Below are 26,273 nucleotides of genomic sequence, written 5' to 3'. Positions count from 1 at the left end.
AAAAACGACCATGTATTGCAAGGCATTTTTAGCCCCAAAAAACGACCATGTATAGTCAGGCGTTTTTAGCCGAAGAAAAATGACCATGTATAACGACCATGTATAGTAAGGCGTTTTTAGCCGAAAAAAAGACCATGTATAGTCAGGCATTTTTAGCCCCAAAAAAACGACCATGTATAGAAAGGCATTTTTAACCCAAAAAAACGACCATGTATTGCAAGGCATTTTTAGCCCCAAAAAACGACCATGTAGTAAGGCGTTTTTAACCGAAAAAAATGACCATGTATAGTAAGGCGATTTTGGCCGAAAAAAAAATGACCATGGATAGTAAGGCGTTTTTAGCCCAAAAAAAAGACCATGTATAGTAAGGCGTTTTTAGCCGAAAAAAACGACCATGTATAGCACGGCGTTTTTGGCCAAAAAAAACGACCATGTATAGTAAGGCGTTTTTAGTCGAAAAAAAAATGACCATGTATAGTAAGGCGATTTTGGCCCAAAAAAAAATGACCATGGATAGTAAGGCGTTTTTAGCCGAAAAAAAGGCCATGTATAGCATGGCGTTTTTAGCCGAAAAAAAATGACCATGTACATAGTAAGGCGTTTTTAGCCGAAAAAAACGACCATGTACATAGTAAGGCATTTTTGGCCGAAAGAAAACGACCATGTATAGTAAGGCGTTTTTAGCCAAAAAAAAACGGTGCAAATGGTTTTCTTGATTGGCTGTCAGCCGGGTGAGGGTGCCCCCTCCCCTCTGCCGATGGCCCGAAGACAGCCGGGGGAGGCTCCAGCACACCCCCCCCCCCCGACCCCGACCCTTGTGAGTACAAGGGGATGATAAAATGGATGGGAGGGTGGACGGACAACACCCATGCCAGCAAGAAGAGAACACGAAAGAGCGACAGGCCGGAGCTGAATTTGAACCCTGGACCTCTGCGTTCACACTCCAACGCACTAACCAGTGGGCCACAGAGCCAGCCCAATGTCACACTCAAATGTATAAATTAAAGCATAAAACACTTTTTTTTTTTTTTTTTAAACAAAAGATCAACACAACACATTAAAAGTCATGATACTCTTAATTCTCTCTGTGTTGTCATTTCTTGCTCTTGCGCAGCTTTCTTGGCTTCGATCTTCTCCACCTGTACCTGTTGGAGAAAGGGGATATGTCATCTGACCATCTCAATCACAACAGGACATTTCCTGAAATGTCATCAGCCATCTAAGTCACAACAGGATTTTTGCGTTTGTGGCCCAAAAAAACGACCATGTATCGTAAGGCGTTTTTAGCCGAAAAAAAACGACCATGGATAGTAAGTCGTTTTTAGCCGAAAAAAACGACCATGTATAGGAAGGCGTTTTTAGCCGAACCCCCCCCCCCCCCCCCCCCCACCATGTATAGGAAGGCATTTTTGGCCAAAAAAACAACCATGTATAGTTAGGCATTTTTAGCCCCCAAAAAACGACCATGTATCGTAAGGAATGTTTAGCGTCAAAAACGACCATGTATAGTCAGGCGTTTTTAGCCGAAAAAAAAAAAAGACCATGTATAGTAAGGCGTTTTTAGCCGGAAAAAACGACCATGTATAGTAAGGCGTTTTTAGCCAGAAAAACGACCATGTATAGTAAGGCGTTTTTAGCCGAAAAAAACCACCATGTATAGTAAGGCGTTTTTAGCCCAAAAAAACGACCATGTATAGTAAGGCATTTTTGGCAGAAAAAAACCGACCATGTATAGTAAGGCGCTTTTAGCCGAAAAAAAAAGAACATGTATAGCACGGTGTTCTTAGCCGAAAACCCCCCCCGACCATATATAGTAAGGCATTTTTATTCCCCAAAAAATGACCATGTACAGTAAGGCATTTTTGGCCGAAAAAAAACGACCATGTATCGTAAGGCGTTTTTAGCCGAAAAAAACGACCATGGATAGTAAGTCGTTTTTAGCTGAAAAAAACGACCATGTATAGTAAGGCGTTTTTAGCCGAAAAAAAAGGACCACATATCGTAAGGCGCTTTTAGCCGAAAAAAATGACCATGTATAGTAAGCTGTTTTTAGCCGAAAAAAACAACCATGTATAGCAAGGCGTTTTAACCCGAAAAAAAACGACCACGTATAGTAAGGCGTTTTTAGCCGAAAAAAACCGTCCATGTTTAGTAAGGCGTTTTTAGCCGAAAAAAACTACCATGTGAATAGTCAGCCGTTTTTAGCCAAAAAACATGACCATTTGTAGTAAGGCGTTTTTAGCCGAAAAAACCGACCATGTTTAGTAAGGCGTTTTTAGCCGAAAAAAACGACCATGTATATTAAGGCGTTTTAACCCGAAAAAAAACGACCATGTATAGTAAGGCGTTTTTAGCCGAAAAAACGACCATGTATAGTAAGGCGTTTTTAGCCGAAAAAACGACCATGTATAGTAAGGCGTTTTTAGCCCAAAAAAATGACCATGTATAGTAAGGCGTTTTTAGCCCAAAAAAACGACCATGTATAGTAAGGCATTTTTGGCAGAAAAAAACAACCATGTATAGTAAGGCGTTTGAACCCCAAAAAACGACCATATATAGTAAGGCGTTTTTCAATGAAAAGAAAAAAACATGTATAGTAAGGCGTTTTAGCCGAAAAAAAACGACCATGTATAGTAAACCGTTTTTAGCCGAAAAAAACGACCATGTATAGTAAGGCGTTTTAACCCGAAAAAAACCGACCATGTATAGTAAGGCGTTTTTAGCCCCAAAAAAACGACCGTGTTTAGTAAGGCATTTTTGGCCCAAAAAAACGCCTCAAGATGCCTTACTATACATGGTCGTTTTTTTCGGCTAAAAACGCCTTACTATACATGGTCGTTTTTTGGGGTTCAAACGCCTTACTATCCATGGTAGTAATTTTTCCGGCCAAAAACGCCTTACTAAACATGGTCGTATTTTTTCGGCTAAAAAAGCCTTACTACAAATGGTAATGTTTTTTGGCTAAAAACGGCTGACTATATACATGGTAGTTTTTTTCGGCTAAAAGCGCCTTACGATACGTGGTCCTTTTTTTTCGGCTAAAAACGCCTTACTATATATACATGGTCGTTTTTTGGGGGCTAAAAATGCCTTACTATACATGGTCGTTCTTCTTGGCTAAAAACGCCTTACTATACATGGTCGTTTTTTCCGGCTAAAAACGTCTAACTATACATGGTCGTTTTTTTTAGGCTAAACATTCCTTACTATACATGGTCGTTTTTTGGGGCTAAAAATGCCTTACTATACATGGTCGTTTTTTTCGGCTAAAAACACCTTACTATACATGGTCGTTTTTTTTGGGCCAAAAATGCCTTCCTATACATGGTCGTTTTTTTGGGGCTAAAAATGCCTTACTATACATGGTCGTTTTTTTCGGCCAAAAATGCCTTACGATACATGGTCGGATTTTTTCGGCTAAAAACATCTTACTATACATGGTCATTTTTTTCGGCTAAAAACGGCTGACTATACATGGTCGTTTTTTGGGGCTAAAAATGCCTTGCAATACATGGTCGTTTTTTTTTGGGTTAAAAATGCCTTTCTATACATGGTCGTTTTTTTGGGGCTAAAAATGCCTTACTATACATGGTCGTTTTTTTTTCGTCTAAGAACGCCGTGCTATACATGGTAGTTTTTTTCGGCTAAAAACGCCTTACTATACATGGTCGTTTTTTTGGGGCTAAAAATGCCTTACTATACATGGTCTTTTTTTTTCGGCTCAAAACACCTTACACATGTTTAGTACACGCCTTACTATACATGGTCGTTTTTTTCGTCTAAAAACGCCTTACTAAACATGGTCTTTTTTTTCGGCTAAAAACTCCTTTCTACATGGTCTTTTTTTTTCGGGTTAAAACGCCTTACTATACATGGTCGTTTTTTTCGGCTAAAAACGGCTTACTATACATGGTCATTTTTTTTTGGCTCAAGATGCCTTACTATACATGGTCGTTTTTTTCGGCTAAAAACGCCTTACTATACATGTTTTTTTTTCCCGTTGAAAAACGCCTTACTATACATGGTCGTTTTTTGGGGTTCAAACGCCTTACTATCCATGGTCGTTTTTTTTCTCACTCTACTCGGTTTTGGGCCAGGGGCTCTCCGACTTCCCTCTGCCCGACGTGGCCCTGGTTGCCGAGCACTCAGACCCCGCGGAGCTGGGCAGGCTGCTGCAACTCGTCCTGGGATGCGCCGTCAACTGCGAGCGCAAGCAAGGTGCGGTCCTCACCACGTGCTCAGGCGGGTTGTGCTGGGTACATTCATTTGAGTTTATTTGTTAGGGATTTTTTTTTTCCTGCGGCTGCTTTAATTCAAAGCGCATCCCTGCTGATGTACACTGCTTCGACTAACATGGCTGCATGGAGGTTTTACACTATATTCACTCTAATGGCCTCCTATGACAGCACCGGTTGCCTAAGTACTCATTTACGGAATGCCGGGAGAACAGTAAAACACAAGTGGGCACTCGGGCTACCACAAATGACTATTTTACTAGTCATTTCGTCACCAGTAGGAGCCGCGGCTCGTCGACTAATCTGAACTACTTACACTCACACAAAAGGTAAAACGGCCCAATAAGTGTGCATCTCCTTGTTGCCAGAATACATCCAAATCATCATGACGCTGGAGGAGTCCGTGCAGCACGTCGTCATGGCAGCCATACAGGAGGTCCGGTCCGCGCACCAGAAGACATCACATACTGCTGAGGAATGATGGTGTCCTTTTGTAAATGGGTGACAAGCATGCTGACTTTTTTTCTTCTTTTTACAGCTCTTACATAGAGATACCATGTGCAGAAAAGCAGAGCTGTCTGGGGACCTGGAACAGCAGGTCAGTGCTATTGCTATAGGAGGTTCAAGCACTGGAATCACTTTTGTAGGGGTCTTCAGCATGCCTGTAAACAATTTTGTCTTCTTGTGAAAATCCTCTGCGGCCTTTAAAAAACATTAGTCCTAGAAACCAATTTGTAGGATCGACATAAATTTGACATGTGTGTCATAACAGGGCGAATGAAAAAGTCTTAAAAACCCATGTTCAAAATTCAAAGTGAAGTCTGCCATTTTGTTTTGAAGCAGCCATTTGGGTTGAATTCCAAGACACAAAAGTTGTCCTGTAGTTTCTTAATGTGAAGTAAATCAACACTCAACAGGCATGACATGGCACGGAAGACAAGTTAAGAAATGACTTAGAATAGAAGTCAATCACTGACTGCAGAAAAAGCGGTAATCTCTCAGTGATAATTTTACAGTTTACCGGCAGCGAGTCCCAGGGACTCGCTGATCAGAAAAGTATGAGTGCCATTATGGATTGAGAGAGTCCCAAATTTCGAATTCTGAAAGGGTCTACTTATTCAATTGCAAATGATAATAACACAAACAACAACATATACTTACAATGATAAACAAATGATGCAAAAATTTAAATAATTCAGGAGCAGGCCTGAGGATTTCGGAAATTCATGGTAACCGTTTTTCGGTTCCGTCGGATTACCCAATGGGAAACCACGATAACAAATGTTGGGTTCCGTAAACGTTCATCATGGGAACCCATTTTTCTATTTTGACTGATATTGATGATCAAGAATTCCGAAACTCAAAAGTATAATGTTTCAAGGGTCAATGTTTGAAAACTATGCATTAACAATGAACATTACATCAGCAGCTGTGTACTCCAGGTTTATTCCAAAAAATAAATGGATCAAAAACTGGTTTACTCATGTGGCATCATCAGAGTATTTTTTCCAATCTCACACTGCAAAGATTAATTGACTGGTAATCATTAATACAGGTAAGTATTGATGTGGCTTGACATCCTCTTCCCAAGACGATGCATGTGTAATCTACGATCAATTTGCCGAAAGAATTTAACACACGTCATCATTAGTTCTACCAACAGTTAACATTAGCATTACTACACCTTGTGACGAATGTTTTATTCATAATGTTACCATGCTACAACCAGTAAATTATACAATAACCAATACTGTTTCATAATATTTTTCACAGCGATTAGCCTACAAATGTAATGACTAATTTGCCTCGTAATCGTGCCTCGCGTCGTATATCGCTCTCGCGTTCTGTTCATATGTCACAGGTGAGTTTCGTGATACGCCCTTTGGACGATTCATACAAAAAATAAGACAAGCATTCCCATTTCTTAAATATCGTAATTAGTAGACCTTGGTGAGTTTTTTTCGCCGCCATCTCAAACTTTCATCCGCGCGATTCCTCAGTTTGCGGACTAAAATAACAACCCGTATGCGCAAATAACGTCATCTGTTGCGTCCCCCCCAACACTGAAAACAAAACAAAACGAAAGTAAATTAGAAGAAACACACTCACACACCACACCACATCACAAACACACATACAGGCGCAGTGAAATCGCGTGGATCACACAGTCAATTCAAGTGCGGTGACTTTTATAATTAAAAACTATTTTTCGGTACCGTGAAAAACACGGAAACGACACGCTACCGGTAACGATTGTTACTGTGAAATCCTCAGGCTTGCCGTAGTTTTTTTGTTTGTTTATTTGATTTGACTGAGAAAATTCCTTGCGTCCCAAAAACGCACATTGTTTGGAACTGTGCGTCCTGTGGGAAATTTATGCGTCTAGGACGCGGGACGCAGAGGTAACGAGATGGCTGATCTCTAAACATTCTCTGAGTACTACTATTATTACCACTCCCACTAATACTACATTAATTAATTTAATACCTTCAAATTCACAATAATCATAAAAATTAATTAAATCAACCATGATTTTAAACTATGTATTATCAATATTCATTATTCCAAACATGAGAAAGCATTCAGCAAACATTACTGGAATCGAGCAAAAGGACTCCAAATCCCAACGGCCAAACCCGGAAGTGAACTGCCGACATTATTGACTCCAGCTGTAACGCAAATTACTTGGTTCAAACAAACATTCTAGTGCGACCGCACAAACGTGACGACTGTGCAAAAAATAACTAACTAAAAGACACCACTGTTACAGAAAGGCTTTACACGCTATTTAAACTGCCGATCGCGAACGCAACAAACCGTGATTGAAACTAACTGTGATGCCGCTCTTTATACGTTGCGCTAACTGTCACCTGTCAGTTGCAGATCCGCCCCTCTTAAAGCGCCAGAGTTAAACCATCAATATGGGTTTCCTTGGGTGGAAATTACTCGATTCCTTCGTGATTTTTACGGTCCTTACGAAAGGGATTCGAGGCTCTACTCCCTCATCGTATCCGAGGATCGGCAATCCGAGGCCAAGGCCGAGGATCAAGGACCGCCCCTCGGACCTCGAGCTGGTCCTCGAGGTCAAGGACCGGCTCGAGGAACACATTTCTGTCATGAACACAGTCAGCAATGACGTGTTCAAGATCTGCAGTTGAGGTATACCTGTACTTATATAAAATACTGTTTAGCACCCCCTGTTGTCTTGGCTTAATCTTTACAGACTACGAATGCATTTTCCGACAGGACGAGTTTATGACCCGTGCAATCACAAAGTAAAATAAACGTAGGTATTAAAAATAATACAACAAAAAAAAAAAGATAAAGAACATAAAACGAAGCAAGAATTACCTCTGCATCAACCTTCAGGCTGCCTTTTTTTCTCTCTCTTTTAATTCGAGGTGAGTCAGAATTCAACCCCTTTTCAAGTTAAAAGGAACCAAGCGCAGTCCTCAAGAGACTCCAACAATCAGGGGGCATAAATTGCACGTGTATCAAATTCTTTGACATGCACCTTCTTAAAAATGTTGATAACATATGTTACCTCCATTGGCCTTAAAGGGGGAACGTAACACTGGTTCATGGGTCGCTCATGTCCACATAGGATGGAGAACACTAATACAAAAGCAATGAATCTTAGATACTGCAGAAGCGCATCGAATCAGACGAGGACATGTGACACGGGGCCAGGACACACCATGCTGGGTCATGCTGCTCTGTGAGATTTATTTCGTGATTTTTCATTCTTTTTTATGTTTTTGTTGGGGTTTTTTTTTCCACTTGCGCTCTTGTCAAGGAGTGTGATGAATGGGACAGTCAAGCAGCAAGAGTCACAGTTGATTATCATCATCATGAGCATCCTCCCCCATAGTTTCAGATTCATTTGTCATCACCAGCATCATAGAAGTTTTCCTCAAGCTAGAAAATTAGTTTACATCACATCGTTTCACTGATTTTGGAGAGCACAAACATTCCAGCAACACACTCTAGGATTAAGGGTGGGTAACAATCAGGGGGGAAGAAAAAAAAGCATGACTTTTTGCATAGTATTAAATGAACAAATACATTGAGTTGTTTATTTACAATTATTGTATAGATTTAGAAAAAAAATAGATATTGTTTAAAAACAAGATGAACACTTAAATCACTTACCCAATAAATGGCTAAGCATGAATGCCAAAAGGTTAGTTAGCTTGTTGGCATGTCTCTTTTTCTTGGTTCCACAAACTGCATGCTGCTAAATACAGTACATCGAGGCATGTGAGAATATATTGCAAGAAGTTTCATTGATATCGTGGTTATCATCAGCAGCGGTGGTGTCACGAGTGCGTGAAAATAGCAGGAAATCGCACGGTTTAAGGTGCTTTTGACTGATTGAATTTCATCACTGATGCATGATGGGAGACGTAGTCCAATATATTGACAGTAGAACCTCCAAAGAACGTCAAAAAGGCGAGAGTTTAAACGGTGTGACTCAGCAGTCTTGGCGGGCTATCCACCTCGAGAATATAAAAAGATGTCCATTTCTAGCTAGCCGACAACCGTTTATAGGACTAGCAAGAAGCAAAGGGATCTCATGCAGTTGAAAGGATTTAGAAGCGATGTGGAATTATCAAAATTTCTGATTGACCAGAAAGTCCATCACCGGGTTTGATTGTACAAATGTCATATCAGTAACATTTAGAGTTGTACTAAAACTCCATCACCATAAGTCATGCTACCATTGTAGCAGCGATGGCTAATGTCGGCTTAATTACAGTGCTAATGCAAGCTTCGTATCTCTAGGGCTTCTATTTGGTTGATGCTGGATGTGTTCTCGTGTTCGAGAATTGTGCTCATGTGCATGTCACGTGAGTGTCATGGAGATTCCTGGGGCGGCAATTAGTGAAGTGAGGCTACATTCAAATCTTGCTAGCAGTTTTGCTAGCAGTTTTAAACTCCCACTTTAAGCTAAGTGGAAATTTCCCTCCAAAAAACGACGGTCACTACTACTAAAACTACTAACTTAATTTCATCGAGTGGTAGGGTTGTTATAATTTTGCCTCACAGTTTGAGATTCCAGGTTCAAATGTCGGCTCAATTATTACCGGGTGCATCCTTGAAAAACATACAAGAGATCAATTGTGTAATGTGTAAATCTGCATGTGAATAGTGTACCTAATAGTGTACCTCTCACCCAGCTCTAGCTGACTCATCATCTTAATGAAGACAAGCAGGAGAGAAAATGGACGGACGGGTCAGTTTGACCCGCACGATATCAAGAGCCAACAACTGTTTATAGGACAGCATATTATATTTACAGCACTCGAATTTGATGATTCTAACGATGCCTCCAAATTTACCCTAGGTGACCGAAATACTCCCCAAAAAGCCTTTCCCATTTCCTTTCAACCTTTAAGGGTGAGCAGTTTTACTGTATTTTTGTTTTATTCTGTAAATCTTCTTGAATGACATCCATTGTTTGCTATCAGTGGAAATAACTTTGGAGGTTCTACTGTATTTTACATTAGGGGTGTTCACACGGCAAGATTTGGTCCGGTGCTACGACGAGGCTGCCCCAGTAGAGCGTTCACGCGTGCAAATTAGCTCCGGCGTAGCCCCGGAAAACAGCTTACACCGGACCAAATTTGATCCACCTCAGGGAGGTGGTTTAAAAATGTGCTCCAGAGCAAATGCTCGTTAGCGAAGCAGCACCGGTGTAAATTTGCACATGTGAACGCAACTGGGTTGAATTTGCTCCAGAGCAAATGCTTGTGAAGAGTTTACGTACGGCGAGAATGCGTTGCTTTCGTGCTCTGTCGGACTTCCGCCATGTGTTTGTTTAATAACGACATAAGACTTGGCTGGTAACATCTTTCCTTTTGTAGAAGACTGGACTGTCTCGGAGTTGTTTGTGTCGTTTGTTCATTTGTTGTGTGTTCACAAACCCCCGCTCCCCATATAATTTATTTTGTGATTTCCTCTCTTGATTTTCTGTTTGGCGCATTACGTGTTTGCTTTCCTGAGTGTCATTGAAGTCATCGTTGATTTACGTTTTCGGGGGCGGTCACTCTCGAGCAGAAGGCACGGAGACCGAGAAGGAGAAGGACGTGCCTGTCCAGTAGTCGCTTGAGTTGTGTATACGTTTTAAAAAGAACCAACACGACAGCTCATTTGTTTTCTGTCGTTTTGCCCCGCTGCAGAAACTGCCGTGTGAACGCAAGTGGGGCTGCACCGACGCTGTGCCGGTGCAGACACGCTCAGCGGCTTTGTACGTGTGAACGCTCCACACAATTTGCTGCGGTGCAAAATATATCGCAACAAAATACATCGGTGCAGCGCCGGAGCAAATGTGTGCCGTGTGAACACCCCTATTGAGTGTTAGGGATGTTGATTTATTTATTTATTTGCATCTGCTGTGTGGTGCCTTGGTTGTTGTCATTTTGTTTTTTTACACACAAATGATCAAAGAAATAAACAAGTGTTTTGTTTCTTGGTCAACGTAATTATTTTCCAACAGGCCTGAGCTGACTGGTAAAGCTTGTGCACCCTCGCCACACGGGATCAGATGAGAGGACGGGTGCGAGCGAGGTGGGACAGCTTGGATAGAAGATACTACAATGTATTTATTTTGTAGAAACATGGTTATAGTTTGCATAATGAGCCTATAGAACACGCCGCGCTAGTCAGTGACTTGAGTTAGTAATAGAACGAGTACAGGCTTCTTTAAAGTGGCCTTTTCCTTCTGAGTGCAATACGTTGTTGTTGTTGTTTTTTTTGGAACGTTCCTTCTGCTGATCGTGTGGATCAGTCAAAGCACAATAAATATTACAACTATTAGTGAGCACAGCTGAGATGTTAGATTACTGTATATTCTGTGACGGCAGGAAGACAAGCTTGGTTAAAACACACAAAAAGCACATCTAGATTTTACACCACATAAGTTGTCATTCATAACCAAATAGTGCAGAAAAAGAGTCTCTCCCCCCACCCCCCACCCTTCTATTTAGATACCGGTATATGTCTATAGAAAAAGAGCCAAAGCAACATTCAATTTTTGTGTCATTGTTTTCCCCCGGAGATGTTGAAAGATGGCGCCGGGAGGCTGTTTGAGGAGGAAAATGAATTCAAATTTCTCTGGATTGAAAAAGAAAGAAAAAAAAAGACATGCTATGTCCCAGACTTTAAACATAGAATTGTGTGTGTGTGTGTGTGTGTGTGTACAGTATATACTGTATATATATGCGCACCTGTCCAAAATATTGGTCTTGTTAGCAAGTTCTACTTAGCAACATTAAATTAGACCCACAAAAAAGTGTCAAAAGCCCATGCCCAACCCATATGACACAGGAAATCTGTCGTTTTCGTTTGAAAGGGACATTGAAGGGGCATTTTTGTCATTTTAGCCATTGGTCCAATGGCTCTTAAAATTTGAAACTGGATGATGCTAAATTTGGAAGCTTTTGAATTTTCACCGTGGCATGCGAGTGGAACACAGCACCGATATTTGATGAGTAACCATGTAACACGAAGCTCTAATCACTCAGCTCCGCAAGCTCAGGAGTGACAAAATCCAGCCCCCAAAGCCAGCATGAAAATTTGTAGGCACGTCTATCATGAGTAGACCCACAAAAAAAACTCTAAAGAAGCCATGGCCAAAAACACAGAAGAACTCATTTTGGCTTGTCGTGACCATATTTAGGTCATGGGCACGAACACAGCGCCAAAATTTGATGATTCGCCATGAAACCTGAAGTTCTTCTAACTTGGCTCCACAAACTAAGGTCCCCAAAGGCTGTTTAACTTAGCAGCATGAAATTTGGCAGGCATGTCTATCATGAGCAACGACAAAATAGTCTCAAGAAGCCAGGGCCGAAAAGACTGCAAGTCAAGCCATTTTGGTTTGAAGGGTCCATTTTTCGGCCATCATCATGGGTCCATCAAAGACAAACAACTCTTGTAAATTTTGACTAATTGCTCCCAAATATAAACTAAATTGACTTGATTTACATTATACTAAATTCTGATGGCACATCATGTAATACGAAGAACAAATAACTGAGCTCCAAAAGCTCTGGTTGATCAAAATTAAGCCTCCAAAACCAGATTTACTTTGGTGGGCATATCTATCATGAGTAGACCCACAAAAGAGTCTGACGACGCCTTGCTCGGGAACAAACAGAAGTCTGATATATTGGCTTGACGTGACCATTTCAAGGTCACTTTGGCCATTCAATCAAACTACTTCTAGAGATTTTCTCCACTTGTGACCTAATTCAAACAATGCATGCTAGACAGATAAATTGGACATAATTTTAGCTTTGCATGGCAGCAAAGTTGAAAATGTAAAGCAGTATTTTATTTAACACCAAACTGTTAGTTGAATGAACTACGGGTTAAACCTTTTACCGTTTGACTAAGAAATAAAATGTAATGCAACCAAACTTTTTTGGTTTAAAAATGGTCTACAGTGATGTGCGGATGTTGGTTTCTCTGAAAAAGTTGTCACACTGAAATTTATCTGGATTTTGATGGGGGAGGGGGCAGGGAGAGGGGACACAATATAGCTCACTGACATTGTTAAAACAAATTCCTGTGACATGAAGATATATTACTTTGCTAATGTGACTCAAGCAGTTCATTTTTGAAGGTCCTGATATCAACCTTTAAACTGGTTAAAAAACAACAACACTATTTTATAATATATGAAAAAGAAGGAAGAAGCAGCAGTGAAAGAAAAGCGAATGATAGAATTGTTCCACCCTCTGTCCCCGTGGAGGCCTTTCGTAAAAAGCAAACAAACAAAGGCAACTCCATCCCAAAAATCATAAAGAATAATACTAAGATTCCACATTTACTACCATTATAGTTTGGTTTCTTTTCGTTTGTTAATCCCTAAAAATATCTACAATATTTCACAAGATAGCAGGCAAATTCCAGCATATTTTTTCCTTATTCTCCCCGCCCCCCCCCCCCCGCATGGTTTTTTTTCCCATTTAGTTTGAATTCTCAGCAATAATAACAACACACCAAGTGAGCTCCGACATCCCTCCTTTCTCTAAACCAGGAAGTAGACTGTATCTCTAAGTGGTCTGTAAACAAATTACATTCTCTTTTAAGACATAAATAAGTCAAAAGTACTTTCGAGCCATTCGAAGCAGGAACAAGGCAACATGCCGACAAACAAAGATTAAACTCTTCTCTACTGTAAATATATTTATATGTGTTCATATTTATGGAATATTATCCCGTAAATGCTCATAAATCGCTGTCGTGTTATTTTTGCTCTCCTCTTTTCTTTTTTTTTGGGGGGGGGGGCGGTGGGGCGGAGGTGCAAAGCTGCTGTGCAAGTTGGGCCCTGGCACCCGGTCACAAATATCATGTGATCATGCCACGCAGAAGGAGAAGAAGAGGAGCAAGCTGTTCTTATGTCCATCGCAAAAAAAGAATCCAAATGGGAGGGCGGGCTTGGAAGCCTTTTAAATAAAACTCGGGCAATGTACATTCATGCAGGAGCAACAATAATAATAGAACAATAATATTAATCAGAATAGAATTATGAGGAGAGGTTCCAGTGTTTGTCTTCCTCCTCGCTGTCTTTAGTTTGCTCAACTGCGAGACAACCGCAAATGCAAGATGGCTGTATCGCTTTTGTTTCATCTATTTTTTTTTCGTCCCCCCCCACCCCCGATTGTATGTACCGGTTACTTGAGCAGGTGACAGTTCTTAAACCAGGAGGTTAGAGGCTGGTCTCCAAGCTGTGCAAAGGGCTGGCAGGGCTGGAGGAGGCCGCCGACTTAGTGGTGTCAATGGCGAGGTTGATGCCGCTGTCGATGGCGTTGTTGTTCTTGTTGGGCGACGACGGCTGACTGGAGTACTTCCCCCTCCGGCGAGCCGAGTCGTCGTCCGTGTCGTCGATGAGCGGGATGTTGGGCGTGGAGTCCTCTATCCTAAACTCGGGCTGCGTCATGAAGTTGTGGATGGAGGTGCGGGAGTCTGGCTTCTCCAGGCCTTCGTAGAGGGAGCTGCGGAATGCGTTCACGACGCGTATCTGCCATGTGGGAGGGAGAAGAGCACATGTTGGGATTAGGATGAGGCGAGACAGCTGGGAAGAGGTGGGGCGTGGAAGGAGGGAGCCTCTCATGGATGATGTCGGGCATCCCGGCTCTTTATGTTAACATGGAGCTGCCTTATTGGTGTTGGCTAAAAAGTGGGAAGCTCTGTTGGTCTGTTAGTTTGATGCTGAATCCACCAAAGTGGTGCATTCATGGATCGAACATTTGTTGCGAATTCTGCCCTTCAGCTCCTTGTTAGAAAGCAGCAAGCTGTGCAAAAACTTTTTTTTCCTTTAATTTAGGAAAGTTCATTTTTGTAGTTTTTGTAACGCACTTTTTAATATGAGTATGAAGTACAATGTTACATACAGTGGAATGTTATTTTATGAATGTCCTGGTTTACCCACAGTACAGTTTACTCACTAAATTTTCCAAGAAGAATGACCTTGGTTATCACACTATTTTTGGTTTCTGAACAGTCTTGCGATGGCTTCACGGAAGGCTCAGTTGTGCTTTTTTTTTTTTCACTGTGTAAAAATCACTGCCCCTGTGCCTCATACATTGCAAGTACAGTACAGGGCACCTTCGGAAATTCACTCTGACAGTCATGTACTACTCTGGGAGTATTTGTTCAGATACGCTCCTGTGTCAAACTCAAGGCCCGGGGGCCAGATCTGGCCCACCACATCATTTTTTTTGTGGCCCGCAAAAGCAGCTCAAACATGTCAACTTCCATCATCCTTTCTAAAAGGGCTACCAAAGATATGTAATAAATAAGAGATATATTTGAAACATTTTCTCATGATAGTAACAATAGTTGAATCAACAGTTATTCTTGACCTCCTTGTATGGCTTCAGTCATAACGGCCCTCCTAGTGAAACTAAAATGTGGCCCGCGCCAAAAATTAGTTTGGCATTTGAGATAGGCAAAGCACACTCCCTCCCGCTAATTTCCAAAAGCAGCCTATGTTCGAAACCGATCAGTTCCTGTTTGAACTGTTTCCATCTGTACTGTCGTTGGAGCACCTAGTGCGCACACTGCCACTCCGTTTTTGGCGCACTATGAAAAACCAAACGGATCATTTCAACAACGCGCCGAGTTTCCAAATAGTCAGAGTGAACTTGTGCACGCTCGCAGAGCCTTACCGAACACATCCTTTAGTTTTTTTTCTGCTTGTCAATAACCCTAAGAATGGCTCATGGTGAAAACTGCAAGCATGAGGAAGCCCAATTACTATTAAAAAGAGTCATTAAATGTTCCTGTCACTCAAATCTGTACAGCACTTTTCCCAAAACCAAATAGGCTTAAAAGAGGTGCACACAAAGACAAAAACAAATAAACAAAAAAAAAAAACTGTCTAGCCCAGGTAGCACGTGTTTAAACGCATCGACAGAGATGAAACTGCCATTGAGTCTCCTTCCCTTTTACTGCCTGACTGAACATCATTGTTTGCGGTCACCATAGAGACCGGGAAATTGGCCACAGCATCCCAAAACGCAACACGTCTTTCCCTGGGCCAGCAGTAGCCATTCAAAACAGCACTCTATACGAAAGGGTTGCAACGTGGCACAGTAATTTGCTAGCGAATGTCATGTGATTTTGTGATCAATTGGTGTGCTTTCAGTGACAATATTTCTATATTGTACAGTATTCATTTTTGAACCACACACTGATGAAAATAAGGTAATTGTAACCTCAGTCTGCGACTGGAATGGATTATTGCATTTCCATTCATTTCAATTGGAAACTTGGCCTTAGATTACAAACATTTTCGTTTTCAAACGGTGTCTCGGAACAAATTATATTCGCAAGCCAAGGTTCCACTGTATATACCCATAAATGATATAGTGGTAAAAGTCGTATTATCAATTACATATTTTTAATTGCCTGTCACATTTTAAAGATTATGGCAGGTTATTTTCAACAAAATACTCTGTTTGAGTACTTGATTGTACATATAAGGGCTCTTTTGGCGCCAACTTGAGCTATCTTATATGAATATCTTAAATGCTGGTTTCTTGCAAAAAAAAAAAAAAAAAAGATTCCCGGTATTTTGCCAAATTTCCTGCAAGTATTGAGTTGATTTGTTGAACAAGTATTTAAAGAGAAACTTTTCGGCATTTTAAAAGCTGCTATTAAAAATCGTGAAATTGCCCAAAGCCCCTTTGTTTTCCCAAGACCAACATGGCGGCTCATCCTTTGTGACATCACGTCCACTTCCTCCATTGGAGCTTGTTAATAGGGAGTCGGGGTGAGTGGATGACGTCTTCGCTGTGTTTTCACAACATTACTAGACACTTCACTCAGGTTGGGGTCGTGCACTAAAGGAAAACTGTGAGGAACATAACAATCACAAAAAAAAAGGAAAAGAAAAACAAAAACTAAGCTACACAAATGCCTGTTATAAGTATACGCTTTTAGTCCAATGTGCTGTATACCTAGAAACAAGCCACGTTAATCAACACAACGCTCACAGAAATAAAACACACACAAAAAAAAAAAAAGAAAAGAAACACAAAATTAAGAAACGCATGGTCATCGACCACTACGTTGTATCCCACCGGGCGCCGTTCAGTTTTCAACATAAAACATGATTTGGCTTCTTCTTCGCCCTGCGCTGACTTATCTGCACAGTCTAATGATGTATCATCGTATTGTTTTGACAAAGATAAGAATGTTTATTTTTGATCGACACTGTATTCATTTCTAAAATATTAAGCATGGTTATGATTGCATCGCACTGACAGATGTTTCACAGGCATTTGACTCAATTTAGCCCAAAAAGGGGAATAAAAAATCTCTCCACAGCCTCTTATAAATTTCCCCAGTGTGGGACAAATAAGGGATATCTTATCTTATCTTATCTTTATAAGTGGGGATGGGGCTGTGTTTACAACTGATACATATTCAAACTCATAACACATTAAATGGCACACACTTGCCACCATCCGCAACGCCTCTCTCTGATTATCCCAAATAAAGTTCGGCCATTGTAGAAAGTTTTTCCTGACACGTCGTCATGTATTTTTCAACACAAGCCACAGCCTGAACGTCTTTTATATTCACTGCACATCTGATTCTACAGATTGAGATCAGCATCAAAATTTTATCTCCTCTTCCAACCGATGAAGCCCCGCCCCCCAAGACATACTGTTACGCTACATTAATTATCCGACAGTGCCAATCAAAAGTGAGCATTCTGACATGACATAAGCCGTAATATATAATGTTATGCTTTCTAGCGCCGCCTGTATTGTCCACGAATGCCATCGATTGTTCAAATGAAGCATAGTGAAATCTCTGCGGCAGCAGCGGAGGGGGCGACTAGGAATCCATAGGCTGACACCGGTGGGATACAATTTAGGAGAATATCACATGCAAGTCGGAGGAACTCTGGTGGACAAGGTCAGTAAGGAGGAAGGAGGTTAGATCTCAGCCATCCAATCAGGCGCTCTAAAAACAAACAAACAAACACACAAAAAGTACCAGAGCCAACTCCGCCGGCTCAGCATCCACACTCTCTGCGTGGGACACACAAATAGAGCACAGGGTGGTCCCAAACAAGAGGAAGGCGGGGATGGTTTGCGCACATACACAAGCAGTGCGGGGAGTTGACGACTCACAACAACACAAGACAGCACACGCGTGTTGCGAGACAATGAGCAAACGCCGTCACGTAGGCTTGACGACAACAGGAAGTCAACGCAACCGACATGCAACGAGACAACGAGTATCAAAATTTAACACAAAACACATGGATGGGAAGAATAGTTAATATAATATTTTTTTGTTTTATTATATCAGGTCTGGTGGCCTCAACGCCATGCATGGATTGGTAAACATTCAAGTAAGAGCATTAGATATTTAATCAGTCTATTGAGGCCATTTAATGATGAATAGCTTAATGATATAAAATGATTCAATTTTTTTTTTAATGTTTGAATTTTAATTGCAGATTACTTTCCTTCAATATTTCTGTTCAGTTTTTAAATAAGATACTGTATAATAATAAAGATAGTATAGTAATACATTAATAACTCAATTTAATGGACAAGCATTTTTTTTTGTTTATACGTTTAAAATGTTTATTACAGTGTACATTTTACACTCATGCAAGTCCTAAATGATTATATCCAAAAGTGTTGAATAAAAGTATACATTAAAAAATATGTATCAGATTTGGATTATTTAAAATAATTACAAATCTAACAGTGATTTTAGATTTTGGAAATATATTTTATAAATACCTGCCACAATTTTATAATTTTGCACACTTTTTTTACGATTCAAAAATATTTATTAAGCTAATGAAAGCATTGACCAGTGAAAGCTATATTCTATGGTTGTAAGTGTCATAAATCAATTTAAATAATGCCAATCAGTCAAGTTTTGGATTCTACCTCATAAATAGCAGGCGCGTTTATTGAGAATATGAAGTCATGTGACAGGATGTCTTGACACGTAATCGATGGAGTGTTCCAAAATAGCAGGAGGTTGAAATTGCCAATTGTCGCTGTGGCTGCCGACGATGTCCTGTATGTGTCTGTAACCATGGCGACATGACACTCAATTACACGACAAGATGAAGCAACAGGAAGGGGATGAATACATTTTATGGTCGCTTCACAGTTACTCTAAAATTGAGAAAATGAGAAGAAGACGAAATCAATGTATGACAAAGGAAGACATTTTAGTTAGTCGAGTATCATAAAGTAAACCGTCTCCAAGTTTTGATCAATCAGTATAGTGCTCATGCTTTTAGCATATTAGCAATCTTTTTTTCCCTTCTTTTTTTAATGTCACCTATTGACAAAAGTCAGGATTCCTGTCACCAAATACAATGAAACAGAACACTCCGTTGTTCCTTAAACCGGTACCATCGGAAAAATCATCTCAAAGCTAACATTTTTAGCATGCTAGCATTATTTTTTTTTTTTGCCACCTATTGAGAGTGAAATAAGACCAAAATCCTGAAATGAAGCAAACATCTGCGGCTCATATTTGAATGTTTACCATCGGTGGAATTAGTTTGAGTTAGCGTCAAACGGGTCGGATGCTGGTGGTGAAGGTTAGCGGTCGAGTGGTGGTGGGGGGATTGTTGGTTTTACGGAAATATGAGCAGAGGGAGACAAACTCACAACCTGAAATGTCACGCCGTGGGTATCACCCTTAGTCCCGCGCTCCTAGCACTCTGAGGAAACAGACAACACATCGACCAATGAGAGGACATTACACCCGAGCATGGGAGGAGATTTGAAATCCAGCGTGAATAGCAACAAGACAAAAATACGCAAACAAAAAAGCACAAACGAGGCAGAAAATTAATGAGAACGCTTCAGAGACTCCAACCCCTCTCAAAAGCTCTCTGATTGGTTTCAAGGGATTCATGGAGTGGAACCTCCAAAGTGGAAGACTGAAATTATTTCATTGTAAAACAATTTTATCTGCCATACAAGTGTAAAGAGAATGGTACAACTAAAATACAGCAAAATTACTGGGCCTTTGAAGAATTGACAGAGTTCATGTTTTTGGGCCAGTTGTTCAACAAATGTAATCTGCATCGAAAAGATCGGGATTTGGAAAATTACCAAATCTGGATTACCAGTGCTTTAAATGGGACAACATATCACAATGTGGGCGACCAGCAATGTTCAGAGCAACAGGTAGAAGAGCCAAAATGGCGCCACTTGTGTGTGTGTGTTTTTTTTTTTAAAAACATCCACTCCTATTTATGATTTCTGTTACGGACACTCATCTCAGCAGCAACACATAATTATTATTTTCAAGCGCATTTTCGACTTCTCTTCCCCTTCAATACATTGCCAAGGTATTGATTGAGACCCTGAAATGGCACATCCTCAAAATCAAGTGACTCGTATTCAGGTGCAAAAAAAAAAAAAAATGTGATCGGGACATCCCTAGTCCCCTAAATTTGACATCCTGCAAGTCTCGAACGGATATTGACCTTCATCAGGCCGAGCTCTGGCTTTATAATCGAGAGAGCGACATCCCGCCGCGTGGTCTCCAAAGCGTTCCAACTGTCTCTCTTCAACAGCCATCGAGCTCATCAGTCTCTCCTCCTCCTCCTCTCCAGTGGCCCATCCCAGAAGCAAAACCTACGTTCCCTCTTCAAGTGAGTCCAACTTGGATTGACGCAGTAGCTAGCTATTTTTGGCCCTGTAAATTTAGCAGTACAAATGACTTCGTCAACCTCAGCTGCTTGCGTTTATTAGCTCAACAGCAGAGTGCTGGCATTCTGCCCTTAATCAATCATCGCTTCTACATCGATTTTGGCTACAATCTGCTCAATGATTTATCGAAATCTAGCACTTTGTTTGTACGTGTTCAACCCTGGAGGCTCTGCTCAGATTTTAGCAAAGAAAAAGGGGGGCTGATATCCCTGAAGGCGAGCAGACATACAAGCAGACTGACAGAGTTCTGACTCACGGCCAGTAGACGGAGCAGCAGCAGCAGCAGCAGCGCTTGTAGGAGAGGAAAGGGCATTGGACAAGGACACATGACTAGGACTAGAAACATTGGTTACATCCTGGTTCTGGCTGGTGGTGGACGATTGGCGTCTTAGAGCTCCCGCCCCCTGAAAGGAGGTGCCGCTCTTGAAGGTGTTGACTACTTCGATCTGCGGGGAGGAAAGAGCGGGACAGGAGAGGACAAATGGCGGCGCGGGGTGAGCGCGGCGAGTCCAGCGATCACAACATAGCACAACATGTCCCGATTGTGGGGCGAGACGAGGCTGAAGGTCAAAGGTGTTGCATCACCTCGGCAAAATGCTTTTCTGGCCACTCTCGTTGAAAAGGGGTCTGGCTTGGAGATTCCCTGCCTGACCTCTAATATGAACATACATTTGTAATAATTACAACATCTATAAGGATTTGATTTATCAACCAGAAAATTTTATTATTATTATTATTTTATATTTATATAAAACCAATTTAAGGAACCTAAACTGAAAGGCTATAGGATGCTACAACCACAAGACAGTTAGCGTCATGTAATGTAAGGTGTCACTAATGATTTCATTTCATTTGATTCGCTATCATTTATCATTATTATATATTATCCTATTAGTATTGGAGGTAACATGTTTCAAACATAATAAATTGTTACATTAATGTAATAATTAAAAAAAAATGTTTTGATTCGTTTTGTAGTGGTCCACTTGCCTGATTTGTGCGTAGGCAGCGTGTGCTCAGTTCCCACTCAGTAAAAGTGTGATTGTGATTGTTTGTTTGTCTCTACATGTGCCCTGCGATTGACGGCGACCAGTTCAGGGTAGTCCGCCTTTCGCCCGAAGTTGGCTGACATACAGTTCAGCACCCCGTGCCCCTGAACTGTTGAAAATGGAAGAAGGGAAAACTGCTCCAAAAGTATTCAATTAAATAATTAGGGAAAACAAATTTGGGATCAATAAAAAGTGCCTTTTAAATGTTATTTTTGAAATGTTTAATTTTTTTTTTTCAGGCGGAACCTATAAAAAGTTTACAGTCGGGATTTTAGTCCAAAAAGTCAACCTTAGTGGGCGTATATTCTTCTGCTTCTCCGTGGCTTGTGTTTCTGTTTTAATCTCACCTTCATGCATGGTTTGACCATACTGTGATTTTTAATTTTTTTAAATTATATATATTTTTTTAATGTCACACATTTCATGTCAGTTTTAAACTCTTCAATCCTGACAGACTTCCTTACCAAACTGTAATTATAATTTGCAAAAAAGGAAAAAAAACAACAACAATGCACAATTCAATTAAATGAATATGTGGATACAGTTGTACATTTTGATCTTTTTTTTTTTTTGTAATTGTCTTTATGAAGCCCTGTCGGACATCGACCCGTGTTACCATTCCGATGTGATAGCTTCAGCCTGGACCATCAGCGACACACAGAGTGAGATGAAACCACTGAGTACACAACAATCAGGCTGTCTTGAATATCACAGTGATCAGGTCTGCAGAGCTCAGGGTCCAAAGACCATCTTCTTGGGGGGGGGGGGGGTCCACCAGGCCCCCGAGTGAGAGCCACGTCTCTGTGAACTTAACTCATCTTGAGAGCAAACATTTACCGTTACGGCGTCACAAACATTGAGCGTGATTTCGACTTTGCAGGTGACGTCATGTCGCTTAAAACTACGGGTGAGCGCCCCACCTGAGTCTGAATGCGGTTGAGTCCCCTGAACCAGAGGATCTGGCCTCTCCTCAGCTCTCTCTCCGCGTGGTCGATCTCCTCGTTCTCCTCGTTTACATCCTCCTCGGGGAGTTCGTCCTTTTGGCTGAGCTGGCCGGCCCGCCGCAGGAAGCGCAGCTTGCTGTTGGGTATTGTGGCGATCACCTGAGAGCCGCAGAGAGGTTTAAATTGTGTACGTACGAGTGGGTGTGGAAATGCAATTTATAAACGTGATGCGGTTGATATATTACATCCACAGTTAGTAATTTGTTTTTTTTTTAGAATTCAAAAACATTTTTTTTCCAACATTAAAAACATACTCAGATAAGAGGGATGACATATTTTCTTCTGAATGGAGTCCCCCCCCCTCTAGATTATTATATCAATATTAAAGTTGGAATTCCATCAGCATGTCATTTTTTCCAAGACTTAAGTCCCTTTTTTTTCAGCAGCTCGACCCAATGTGCGCTAAATTTTGGAGATGAGCTCTGTTATGGATCGGCGCGCTCAGAAGTGATGCGTAGAAATTGTAACGGGTTCATTCATTACCTGCCCCCACACGAGCTCCCCCAAGCCGAGGAAAACGCACCACATCCACTTCTCCAGGTCCAGAGGTTGACAGCTGAACGGCTTCCCCCCAAACTGTACAATTATTATCTAAACAGACGCAAACAGAAATCAAAATAACAAGGACACAAAAGAACATGTTTAGTATGAGTCCAATTTTAGTCAAATTCATGTTGTCCAAAAACTTTTTGGACCTGCACAGCGAAGGTGCCAAAAACGATAGAGCAGAAGATGGGGTTCCTAAAGATGCCCTCGAAGACGTTGCGCTCGCCGTGTATCTTGCGGGCGTTGATCTCGTTAAAGAGTTGCATCATGACGAAGGTGTTGAAGATGATGGTGTAGTGCTCGGAGGGGGGCGCGTGGAGGGGGGCGTTGCGGCCGCTGTCAATGTCGAAGATCTGCTCACCTGTGGAGGAGAGTCAACTGTGAAGTCATGTTACTATATGCAAACAAACATATGAGACCACCTTATCTTACACAGTATATCAATATTCCCTTTTCGCGGGGTTGTTCACAGCACTCTTCTCTGTAGTATGTCAAATTTACAAGGCATCTTTATTTTCACTTTACACAAACCTCAAGAGCTTGGTTTTCCAACCAATCACCAAGCTAAGATTTAGTTGTATGAGCACCGTTTCTGAAAATCACATCTGTCCATCAGCCACTGGCCCAAGCAAAAACGCAATCTTAGTATTGGAGCAGTGGACCTTTTTCTCACTGCATTTGTTGCTTTCTGCACACACTGCTATGTTTGGAACTTAATTGTATGTTGCAACGTGGCAATGAGCCCATTTCACACGGCTGTCACTCAGTGTGAAAGATCGAGCGGCGGGGCACTGAGACTTTTGTCGCTGGTTTAGACGAGATGTTTGACGGCACCTGGATAAAATGGCTTTCATTGTTGCCAAGTAAAGCCCCGGCTTTGCTCATTTTAAGGAGAAGGATTCGAGCAGCAGGATAAAAAAAACCTTGACTAATGGCTCAGTAGAAACATGATGAGCTACACTTCCATCGAAAGCGCGTTGAGGTAGGCTGAGCAGGGAGCTGTGTCTTAAACATAGCACACAATGTCATCTCTTGTGTGTCCCAAATTATGGGACACGGAGACTCCGCATTTATTAGGCTTCCTCCATTATTCTTATGCCGTTAGTTGCAAAAAAAAAAAAAAAAAGGCAGCCAAAATAGCACAAAGTCACTGTGCCAGCTCTTCTCCTAATGCAGGGGTGTCAAACTCATTTTTGTCGTGGGCCACATTATAATTACGGTTTGCCTTGGAGGGCCGTTATGAATTTTGGGAAACCATATAAATGTTTAACCACCTCCATATATTACATACACAGCGCACAACAAATTGATGAATAACTCGTTTTAAAATCAGAAGTCAAGAAGACTGTTATTGTGGATTACATATGGCCATTTGAAATTATGGTTCAGACTTTCGCAAGCATCATGGAACACGCTTGATTTGCTTTCGCGGGCCACTTAAAATGATGTGGCGGACCATTTCCGGCCCCCGGGCTTTGACTTTGACACCTGTGTCCTAATGGAAAGGCTTGTTTGACATCATGGTGCCACCGCAGACATCCTCTAGCCGCACCGCGCAGCAACACTCCACTTATAGAATGAAAGTGCTCGTCAATGGTACGCTGCTAAGCGCCCGAGTGAAAAGGACTCAAGTCCATACCGATGAAGAGGAGGAGAAAGATGATGATGAGCTGATAGACGCCGTGTCCCAGAATGTTCTTGGTCATGGTGCTGGAGATGAGAGGCTTGTTGCGTCCGTACGGCTTCCTCCTAAGCAGGGACTCCATGGGCGGCTCGGTGGCCAGGGCCAGCGAGGCGAACGTGTCCATGATCAGGTTGACCCAAAGCATCTGCACGGCTTTCAGCGGGGAGTCCTGAGTAGCGCAACATGCACTTAAAACCACAGACACAAACATGCTCACCCGGGCTGCCTTATCATCATGCTGTCTAGTTTTTTTTTGTTTTTTAATGGTTATTTTTATGCCGCTTCACCAAGTCTAGATGTTATTATTTGAGCTTATGGAGCAGCCTGTGATATATTTCAGTAACAGATTCTTATGAAAATAAATATTGATACCGTATTTTTCACACTAAAAGGCGCACTGGATTATGAGGCGCACCTTCAATGAATGGCATATTTTGTCATTTTTTTTCATGCATTTGGCGCACCGCATTATAAGACGCAATCTATAATGCATCCACTAGATGGAGCTAAGCTCAAGGAAACACCAACAGAACGATCAGATGTCAGTAAAACATATTTCATAAAGCAGCTCACTTAACCAACAGCAAGTTATAACATTGACTCGTTAACGTTGAACTCTCTTGCCGCTGCTCTATTTCTGTGTTCAACTGCGTAACCAATCGCCTTAAGTTTGAACTCTGCGTTGTCAGCATGTCTCGAGCAAGGAGCCATTTTGGGGTCGAAATATTACCGTAATGACCATACAACTAGGCGCATCGGATTTTAAGGCGCACTGTGAGCTTTTAAGAAGGCTTTTAGGTGCGCCTTTTAGTGTGGAAAAAAAACTGTATTTTGGAGGAAAGATATTCATAATTTTGTAACAAGTTTTTTTTTGAGGATAAAGGATCGCGTTTTTTTTTTTGTGAAAGTTGAGTGCTGAAAGGAGGATAGATTTTGCACAAGTCACAATATTGCAGACACAAAATCATACGTTTTAGAATAGATGCTGCATCTGTGAAAATGAAATGTGTATTTTAAAGAAAAATAAAGTCACAACACACTGATTCTTAGTCAAATATTTGTCACAACCTTATGGATAATAAAATGTATTGTTTGGAGTTTGGAGGAGAAAAACTCATCCCACAAGAAGTTTTATTTTTTTTGATGATAAAATTTAGATTTTTATGTACAATGTTTGGGGGGGGGGGGTTCTTTCCTTGAGAATACAGTTGCACTTCAAAAATAGATGGTTAAATGACGTGGTGGAAAACTGCACTATGGCATAGTGAGAGGTCTTATTCGGCTACATCATCATGCAAGACAAGTGCGCCTGACTTCATCTCTACCTGTGTGATGCAGGCGCCCGTGAACGCTACGATGACGGCGACCACGTTGACCGTCAGTTGAAACTGGAGGAACTTGGAGATGCTGTCATAGACGTTGCGGCCCCACATCACCGCTTTGACGATGCTGCTGAAGTTGTCGTCGGTCAGGATGATGTCGGACGCCTCTTTGGCCACATCAGTACCGGCGATGCCCTTTGGAAGGAG

At 41.4% G+C, this 26,273-nt stretch overlaps 1 protein-coding gene across 5 annotated transcripts in view; it reads right to left on the bottom strand.

Annotated features, from left to right (window-relative positions):
* Positions 1-5,662: 5,662 nt before the first annotated feature.
* Positions 5,663-26,273, bottom strand: part of atp2b2 (ATPase plasma membrane Ca2+ transporting 2) — a 101,758-nt gene continuing 81,147 nt past the window's right edge. For 2 of the 5 annotated variants that reach the window (XM_086116804.1, XM_086116803.1), the window contains exons 18-23: positions 26,070-26,261; positions 24,700-24,913; positions 23,210-23,421; positions 22,998-23,105; positions 22,431-22,613; positions 5,663-14,265 (exon numbers count right to left, since the gene is read on the bottom strand). In XM_086116804.1, coding sequence (XP_085972930.1) covers positions 13,954-14,265; positions 22,431-22,613; positions 22,998-23,105; positions 23,210-23,421; positions 24,700-24,913; positions 26,070-26,261 — 1,221 coding nt within the window. In that variant the 3' untranslated portion in view covers positions 5,663-13,953. Of the gene's footprint in view, positions 14,266-19,411; positions 19,462-20,717; positions 20,908-22,430; positions 22,614-22,997; positions 23,106-23,209; positions 23,422-24,699; positions 24,914-26,069; positions 26,262-26,273 lie in introns of all 5 variants that reach the window. The other 3 variants (XM_086116806.1, XM_086116805.1, XM_086116807.1) reach the window with 3 other exon arrangements.

Source organism: Hippocampus guttulatus, chromosome 8 (assembly GCF_054856545.1).
Source record: "Hippocampus guttulatus isolate MCC_2025c chromosome 8, RoL_Hgut_1.0, whole genome shotgun sequence".
Lineage (NCBI taxonomy): Eukaryota > Metazoa > Chordata > Actinopteri > Syngnathiformes > Syngnathidae > Hippocampus > Hippocampus guttulatus.
The sequence above is the reverse complement of the archived record's forward strand: the minus strand, read 5'-3'. Positions and strand labels throughout refer to the sequence as shown.